The following is a 9,554-nucleotide window of genomic DNA, read 5'->3' as shown; positions in this document are numbered from 1 at the left end:
TGAGTACTTGTTTCCACAGAAACAAAGGAGAAGATTGCTGCAAACTTGGCGAACTTGCTTATGATCCATATAATTATTCATTCTTGCGCCAGGTTCAAATTCCCGTTTTCTGTGAAATAATTTGTCTCTCAAATTTGATTAGTGTGTATCAAGTACTTTTTCTGTCACATTAGCATCTTACTGAAATAATTTGTCTCTCAAATTTGATTAGTGTGTATCAAGTACTTTTTCTGTCACATTAGCATCTTACTGAAATAATTTCTCTCAAATTTGATTAGTGTGTATCAAGTACTTTTTCTGTCACATTAGCATCTTACTGAAATAATTTCTCTCTCAAATTTGATTAGTGTGTATCAAGTACTTTTTCTGTCGCATTAGCATCTTACTTTCTTAGCAGCTCAATGTTTTGGAACTCTTCCTAGATTGCATAACAGAACCAAATGAGAAGCTTGTGGAATTTGGAGTCGAAGGAGTTTGCAATTCTTGTGTGGGTGAGTCTGACTTTTAGTTCTATAGTTGCGGTTCTCTTTCTTTATGAATTATGATGAGTGATGACCCTTTCATATCGAGTATATTTTTCCTTGCAGATCCAGCTAATGCCACAGTTATTACTCGGTGTGGTGGAATCCCTCTTGTGTTCAGTGTTCATCAAGCCCAGTCAGAAACACAGTGAGTGGGAAAGCTTCTCTTCTTGGTGTTTTTTTCTTTCCACCCTTAATATGGGCATGCTCATATTAGTAAACAACATCTATTTACCTGACGTGATTTAATGCGGCAATTCGATTAAATCTTCTCGTGATTGATTCTGTAAATGCATACACATCTGAGAAACAATTGATATCAGGTGAATTATGCTCTGGGAGCCCTTTATTATCTTTGTAACAAGTCTAACAGGGAGGAGATTCTGAAGCCTGAAGTAATTGATGTCATTGAGCGTTATGCTGCAGCTCAGACTGTAAATGTAAGCTTCAGTAACCTGGCCAAAGCATTTCTTGACAAGCATGCATGTTGAGAACAAGGTATGGCTCTCTCTTTATCCATATGAATTTTGATTGGTGTGGTTTATTTCTTCTTGAACCAGAGGCTCCCGAATCCCGGCAATACGATTTTTAAGTACACAACTAGGAGAAATTATTATATAGGCCCTTCCTACACCTTAGCAATGGTCCCATCCTATTATTTTGAGCCAAATCAACATTCTTTTCCACATTAGATTCTTATTTCTTCTCTAAATTTCAACTCTTGGCCCATCTCTCATGGCTATGAAACCACCATCTGGCGTCTGTAGATTTTTAAGCAAATTACCGGAGATTTCCACTAGTCCAATAGTTATCAAGTATATCCTCATTCTTCCTGCAACATGTTAAGATTAAAAGCAAGTAAATGAAAGGGTAAGGTTAAATAAGAAAAGTAGTTCAAGTTTTGAAAATACATAATTTGTCTGTTTTCAGTGGCAAGAAAGCAGGAGCCGTCAAAATGGTATCCAAAACCCCATATACACTTTTATATTTATAACGAACCAGTAATCATAAGTTTTCTATTTTCATGCTACATCTGCAGAACGTGGCAAAATTGGTTGCTATGGGAGACCACATTGCCTTGACTAAAGGAGTTGGGAATTTTAGGGTCCAAATAGCAATAGCAGGGTATCTATCTTATATTTTCAAAAAAAAAAAAAAGTTGTCTAATAATGTATCTAGTTGGGTGTTACTGTGATCATTATCAGCTTTAGTTTAGACATCAGACAATTTGATATGGCATATGGTTATTGACCCTGTATCATTTCCTAGAATGACGCCATGGTTTTGGGGTCTTGTGAATTTGATCTTTAGTTGTTAATTGTTGTATTTGTTATCCAATTTTTGTTGTTCATACTGAACTAAATATTTATTTTATTTTAAATCTTGATAGATTTTGACAGTTTATTATCTCTAATCCTTGAAAACACTTTTTGATCCTGTTTTTACCATCTCTTGCTTCAACGTGATTGATAGTATTACGTTCTTAGCATTCTTAAACCTCGTTGGATATCACAAACTATGGTGCATCACATTGCAGACATTCTCGAGCATTTTTGCCTACAATTGGGAACATCTTACTCAGTTGGACTATTTAAAAAATCATTTGAAGTTCGAGTACCACGATGAATCCGCTAATCATACTCTGAACCAGTCCTGCATCTATGTCGGAGAATCGAACCAAAAATTAAACCAATTGGACTTCTGTTCCCATCTCAACTTACATAAACTGGATCAAGCAGTTTTCAATCAAATGACCAATTTTATCATCCATGGCTTCCACCAAAGCTTCTTGGTACCTTAAAAACAATGTAGGTGCTAATTTCATACAATAAAAGAAAACATCTACACAATGCAGCATTCTCAGAACTTCAAAATGGACTTATTTCACAATAGAAAGTTGTTGAGAGGTTTCGACGAACCCCCATTTGATCATGGATTATCTAACATCAACAAGACTCCATGGATTATCTAACATCAACAAGACTTCAAAATTTTCCAGAAATATGTTCAATAGGCTATCCTTAAAAAACATCAATTGGGTCAACTTGGTAAGTAATTCACATACAGTGCTGCAAACAGGAAAGCAGAATCCTAACAAGAAGCCCAGCAACCTTTGCAAACAACACACGAAAAAACCAAAGCTGCTGAATATCGGAGAAGAAGACATCATAACCATTAATGTAGAATTTTTTTATGCCTTGATAATCAAATAATACTTTTATACGTCCTTATCCAAGCAAAATGGGGTCAAGAGCTTTGTATATGAACTATCCACTTCAAACCACTGCTATGCTTAATGCTCCGATGCAATCGGTTCTTGATCCGGTACTTGATCGATGTTGTGCTGACTTTCCCCTGAATCAGCTTCAGAAATTTCTTGATCAATGTCAGACTGATGTTCACCGGAATCAGCTGCAGAAGCTGCCTGCTGCTGAAGGGCTGGAGATAAACCTTCATTTGTTACATTTGATATGGTGCTGTTCTCCTCCGGTGTTGCCTTACACGAGGTTACCTTTCCCTCATTTGTTGCTTTAGATGATGCAGGAAACTTTTCCCGACTGGATGTCTTTTCCTCATTTGTTTTACCGGACAAACTAACCTTCTGAGAAGGCAGTTTAGGAAGTGATTTCCGCTGCGGCTTCTTGGCATTGACAGGAGAAATTACTTTGGAAGAGATGCACCGAAATGCTTTCTCATCCAGGCTTAGCAGGATTGATTGGTGGCCATTATTGCTGTTACCATCAGAGTCCGAAGGAGTTGAACCTTTTCTTCGACCAAGCTTGGGAGATTTAGCTCTTGTTGGTGGTATCTGAATCCAGAGAATTTTAAAATATCAATGTTTGCAAAATTTGAGAAAACAAATGCAGCCATACATATGAAACTGAGAGAAAAGCAAGCAATGAAGTCCGATGTGGTTAACAAAATGCGTATATTCAAAAATAGAATTCTAAGACCAATAGGGGTAGATTCAGGTGGTAAGCAGCTTGAAATCGCTTAAACAAAATCTCGAGTTCGAGTTCTTGTGTATGCAGAAAATCTCTGTTTGGAGATTCACCCACCAAAACTAGGTGTGTGACACGGGTCGGTCCAGATTAGTCAATGCGAAGCCTTGGAACCAAGAGGGCAACCAAAAAAATAGAATTCTACGTGCACAAAACATATAATGCCTACATTTATCAGCCCATTCAAGATGTAGAACCAGAGCATATAAATGCATGAAAAAGTTGACACATCATGCTATAACTGGGACACGTTTTTTATGATAAAAAATTAGAATAAAATGATTAACCTAAAGTAGCTTTGATATTACTTGGCAATTCACATGACCTACCCTAACGGATTGACTAAATTTTGCAAAGTATCAAATACCCAATGGAAAATATTGGGAAAAGCATGTAAATCAGTATCTTATGACAATAAATGAGTCCGAGAGACTAGAAAATTTATCACCTCAAGCTCAACCTTGCATTTACAATTTCAATTTTATGCTCTCAGGTTTGTTTAGAAAGGTTTTTCATAACTATCACAACATAGATTTAATTGTAATGCAAACTAGTTCAAGTTGTTACAAGTTAAATGCATCAGCTCCATCTAACAAAGAAGTTGACAGAGGTAGGGCTTCCCAATGCGCAATCTAAAGCATTTTGCAGACACAAAAAGTGGCTCTTGCAAAGATGATGAACAGATACATGTAAAGGCTTGAATAAAAATGCATACAATTAGAAAAAAGGTGGCAAACTAAAATATAAGAAAACCTTTTAAAACAGGAAAATAAAGCAATATGAATAAGCATGCCATTGTAATTAAAATTGAAGTAAATATTGCCTATGAAAATTTTATATTCAACGGATCATCTAGCTTTCTATACATCAGAACACTAAACTAACCTTCTTTAGTTCCATTTTAGGAGGTGGAGCCTCCTGATAGAAGCTTGGCATTGGAGTTGCTTTAAAGTTCAAACCCTTCCTAAACATCTTAATTTCAGCTTCTTGGGTTTCCTGGAAGAAAATTGGAATATCATTATGATAAGAAAGGAGTTCAGAACAATAAGTAATTGCATTTACAAAAATCACCTTGGACTTGGCTTGCAAATTGCTTTTTTCTTCTTCCTTTGCCTGAATCTTTTCCTCAAGTTTGGTGTAGAACTGTACAACATAATGGTGAGGGCAAATAACAGTGCTGCAATGACTAACAACATAAAACCTCATAAATATAATATAAATCACCGACCTCTTTCCTTTTCTCAGCTCGTTCATCACACTTGAAACTGAAACCGTAATTTGGAAGAGAACCAACCTTACAGGGTTTGGCATCAGCTTCAGTGGGGCTTCAATGAAGCAATAAGGATAAACATAAATATGCCATTAAAAAATAGAAAGAACAAGAGTGCTCAAATAGCACTCCCTGAACCCACAGTCCCAAACAGAGAGTAATAACAAAAAGTTCAAACCAAAAAGGATACCAGGACTCTGTGTCTCCTTCAGCTTTACCAAGAGTCCCTTTTTTCAGAGGCTTCAGTTTGGGTTTCTCACTGTAATACAAAACAAAACAGTTGAGAATATGCAGGATAATATAGCTGTCATCATCTAGCGCATAAAGTTTAATTTCAGGAGAAAAATTTTTTTGATAGAATTTCAGGAGAAAATAAATAGATAAATGGTGACTAGTGGCCACTAAGCGCTTTCCCTTGGATAACAAATGAATACAAAAGGGTAAAGGACGCATCAAAAAAGGAAAAGAACCGCAAACATAAGAACAAATATTCCGTACAAAGGGCCCTTGGAGAAGGCTGCATCGGTTTTCTCAGAACGCTGTACAGAGAGAGGACAAGCAATGATCAGAAAGGAATGAACAACGTTATAAAAAAAACAGTCAATGGAAACTGCAAACAAAAAGAAACCAGTAATACCCACAACTCCAACCTTGGATGCATTGGCTTGTCCTTCATTACAAGATCGACTTTTTGGAGGCTGTTTCGGATGTGAATTTGTAGCAATAGATCTTCCATTTGAAGTTGTTAACCTCGCCTCTACAATATTTTCATCTTTACCTTTTTTCATTGAAACTGAAGAAGCAATTTTGGGACCAGACGGCTTCTCATTCTTCGTCTTGCATTGAACCTTCCAAGGTTCGCATTGCTTCACATCCACATTATCTTTTACTTCCCCTTCCTATGAAGACAGGATGAATATGATATCAGACTAATGGTAATTCATTAAAGCACTAAGATAAAATGTTTAGACCTTCTACCTTATAATCAATCAATCCACTGTTTCCGATTAAGTCATTCAACCCTTCTCTAGCTTCCCCAGTTGCTCCATTGTCATCCCTTCCATTCAGCAAACAACTCTCAACAGTTTCCTCAATTTTTCCATTAACACCATTCAAAACATTAATGTCGTCTCCAGCCACCCAAAGTTGCGGGTAAACACCATTTTGATGGGCAACCTCAAGCCCACCCGCAGACGAGAGATTATCCGAATCCATCACACTGCACCAGAATAAAAACAAACAAAAGTGTGAGCCTAACTACAAACAATGGAAAAGAAATTAATATACAACATTTTAAAGTAACTCAAAATTCTCAAACCCTAAAAACAATTATAAAATTTATATAATGCTTAATAATTTTCATTGGTTTATTTCTATCCATACAACTTCAAACGGATAAATAAGATCAAATTTGAGTTTCCAAAAATATTTATCGATTTCATAACTCTTTTTAACAGATGTAAAATTTGGGGGGGGGGGGGTAGCAAAGGAAACACTAAACTAGATCTTATTTTTGCAGGTAAACAGTAAACAAACATCGAATTCAATACATAACGAGTTGCTTCATTTTAAAAAAATGAATTAAATCAGTGACAAACCGAGAAAAATAAATGCTCTAAGCAGAATAAATCTTTTACTCCAACGAGTACAGAGATCTTCAACGCCACCAAACAATTAACACATTGCACTTCACACCGATCTACTCTTCACCAAAAATCAAATACGAAATCCATCAGTCTTCTCAGGAACCAAACAAACAAACCTAAAAGGAAAATTGTTGCTTATTTTTCTTTCTTCCTTACCTCGTAAAGCGTGCGTTAAATCAAATCTACATAAACCGAAGACGTAAGTCTAATGACAGGAATTAGTGAAGAAAATCGAAAGGATCTGAGGAAAAAGAGGAAGACAGTAAGATAAAGAGCGAAGATTAGAGGATCTAGGGCCCAATACAGGAAGAAGAATCTTCAAATTGATTGAAATAAAATGTATTTATTTTGAATTTGAAACTCTTTTCTTTTGGATTTGATTGGGTTTTATTGATCACCCGAATTTAACCCGAGTATAAATAATATCATTCTATTTATGCGTTAATTACTTTAAATATCACTCTCTTTTAAATATGTATTTAAAATTATTATTATCTTAATTTTATTAATTTTAACATTAATATTAATATTTAACTCTAATTATGTCATTCCACCGTTAAATTATTAATGGGACACTGACATGACATATGTTTACCATAACTGTGATGACATAGACCTTTTCATTAAAACGACATAATTTTTTATAAGGATTATTCTTATTTTCTAAAAGACGTAATTTTGTTAATGATTTTTATTATTCTCAAAATCCATTAAATTATTCATTAATCTATTCTTATTCTCAAAACAAAACTAAACCCTTCCCAGTCAAACCCCAAAACTCTTCAGACAAATGAACGATTCATGTGGAAAAAAATTGTCTTTCAATTGATTTTTTATTATGTAGTCACTTATTTTCGTCCAGAATTTTATTTAGTATATATATATATATAATATAGTTTAAAAATATTTTTTTCGATAACATATATAATAAATAATTTTGAAAACATTTTTTGAAAATATATATAATATATAGTTTTGAAAACGTTTGTTGAAAATATATAATATATAGTTTTGGAAAACATTTTAAAAATGTATATAATATATAGTTTTGAAAACATTTTTAAAAACGCATAATATTTGGTTTTAAAAACATTTTAAAAACGTATATAATATATAGTTTTGAAAATATTTTTGAAAACATATAATATATGGTTTTGAAAACGTTTTAAAAAACATATATATAATATAGTTTTTGAAAATGTATTTTTGAAAACATATAATATATAGTTCTTTTTTAATATTTGAAAACATATAGTATATAGTTTTAAAAATATTTTTTAAAAATATAATATATGTTATATGGTTTTTCGTTATTATTATTATATTATTTGTATTACTATTTATTATTTATTTATTTAACCATTTCAGGACCAAATCAAAAGTAGGATTCGGGTCCAACAGTCCAATAGGCCCAGTAGGGAGCCCAACCGGGCAGACAAGCCTGACCCAGCAAGCTAACCTGGTGAGCCCAACAAAGTTAGGGTTAGGATATTTAGCAAAGGGCACCACAACACGTCAACCGTTAGATCTAGGCCCCGTGATCTAACGGCCCAGACCACATCAGGAGGGCAACGGGCAGCACGTGAGAACCAAGTGCCACCAAGGCTGAGATTTCTGGCATCGAAATCCGAAAAATCACAACACCCATGGACTGAACCATCCCCAAAATTGTTGGCCAACAAACCAATATGAGGAAACTGAAACCCTTAACCTCAAATAAATCAAGAAATAGGGGTAAACGATCCCCGAAGCAAACGGGATTAACCCCAGAAAATCATTCCGAGCATGGCTATAAAAGCCCATGCAAAGCACGAAAGAAAGAACACGACAACTAACACAAAAAGAACAAGTGGCAACCATGCAATAAAACAAAAAAACAAGCATCAAAATAGCAAAAATCGAGCAAAAGCATCTCGTAAAACCACGAAAAATCATAAAATAACAAATAAGAAGTTTTGATTATGGCCTAGGAGAGGAGCGGTCGTCAGAAGGTGAAGAGGCTCATCGGAAAAGGTAAAATTAAGACTTTGTATTTTAGATCTACGTCGTTGGGTTTGTTTTTAGGGCGTTTGGACTTAGGTTTTGGGTTCACAGGGTCAAGAGGATCATTTTACGCGTAGTTGAAGATTTGGTTTTTTTCTAATTCAAATCCCCGGAGTTTGAGAAGTTCGATGGGAACAGCTACCCGTCAGCTCACATTACCATGTTATGTCGAAAGATGACAAGATATGTAGGAAACAACCAACTCTTGATTCATTGCTTCTAGGAGAGTCTGTCTGGTTTAGCTATCTAGTGGTACAACCAGTTAAAGCGATCTCATATCAGGACCTGGAATGATTTAGCCAAGTCATTCTTGGAACAATACAAACATGTCAAAGATATGAGATCATATCGAGTTATGCTACAAAGTATGAAGAAGAAGCATAACGAAAGTTTCAGACAATAAGCACAGAGGTGGAGGGATTTAGCTGTGCAAGTTCATCCACCCTTGGATGAAAATGAAACCAGAAATCTCTTTGTGCAAACACTGACGACTCCTTACTTCGGGCACCTGGTTGCAATCAAATCTAGAAATTTTGCTGATTTGGTTATGGACGAGGAGATGATAGAAATGACCATAATGCAAGATAAGATCGAGGGAGAGGAGGCTGGAAATAAACCTTCTATGAAGAAGAGGGACGGAGAGGTCAACAACATCAACACCTACAACAATAAATATGTTACAATCTCCAACCCAAAATCAACTACAGTTATACTATCAGGTACTTCTAGACAAGATTCAAGGGAACCCAGGAAAGAAAGAGAAAGGGAACATTTCGATCATGTTCCCATGACTTACAAAGAACTGTATCAACAACTCTTTGACACTCACATAGTGTCACCATACCGGGTGGAACCCATGAAGCCCCCATACCCCAGGTGGTATGATAAGAACGCTCATTGCGAATATCATGGCGGTGTTCCAGGGCACACTATTGAGAACTGGTTCATATTCAAGAGGATCGTGCAAAGAATGCGTAATAAGAATTGGATCCACTTCAACAACTCAGGGGCACCAAATGTTGCACGAAACCCTTTTCCTAACCACCAAGAAGGCGGAGTTAATACAATTGTT

The 9,554-nt window shown here is 35.4% G+C and overlaps 1 protein-coding gene and 1 pseudogene across 4 annotated transcripts; one reads left to right on the top strand and one right to left on the bottom strand.

Moving 5' to 3' along the window:
* The window catches only part of LOC120197295, a 2,301-nt pseudogene extending 736 nt beyond the window's left edge, over nucleotides 1-1,565 (top strand).
* Nucleotides 1,566-2,501: 936 nt separating this feature from the next.
* Nucleotides 2,502-6,803, bottom strand: LOC120197706 (protein WVD2-like 6). Of its 4 annotated transcripts, none has more exons than XM_039199129.1 (10): nucleotides 6,596-6,803; nucleotides 6,392-6,497; nucleotides 5,772-6,012; nucleotides 5,444-5,692; nucleotides 5,292-5,332; nucleotides 4,984-5,052; nucleotides 4,752-4,848; nucleotides 4,595-4,666; nucleotides 4,409-4,519; nucleotides 2,502-3,330 (listed from the first exon to the last, which is right to left on the bottom strand). In XM_039199129.1, the coding sequence occupies exons 3-10, from the start codon at nucleotides 6,006-6,008 to the stop codon at nucleotides 2,815-2,817; spliced, it is 1,392 nt and encodes a 463-aa protein (XP_039055060.1). In that variant the 5' UTR covers nucleotides 6,009-6,012; nucleotides 6,392-6,497; nucleotides 6,596-6,803; the 3' UTR covers nucleotides 2,502-2,814. The 4 variants fall into 4 exon arrangements, with proteins under 4 accessions (XP_039055060.1, XP_039055059.1, XP_039055061.1 ...); XM_039199128.1 differs by having other exon boundaries at nucleotides 6,392-6,492; XM_039199130.1 differs by having other exon boundaries at nucleotides 6,404-6,492.
* Nucleotides 6,804-9,554: the final 2,751 nt, after the last annotated feature.

This window comes from Hibiscus syriacus, unplaced genomic scaffold, assembly GCF_006381635.1.
Source record: "Hibiscus syriacus cultivar Baekdansim isolate YM2019G1 unplaced genomic scaffold, ASM638163v2 tig00117048_pilon, whole genome shotgun sequence".
Taxonomy (NCBI): Eukaryota; Viridiplantae; Streptophyta; class Magnoliopsida; order Malvales; family Malvaceae; genus Hibiscus; species Hibiscus syriacus.
This window is presented reverse-complemented; position numbering and strand designations above follow the sequence as displayed.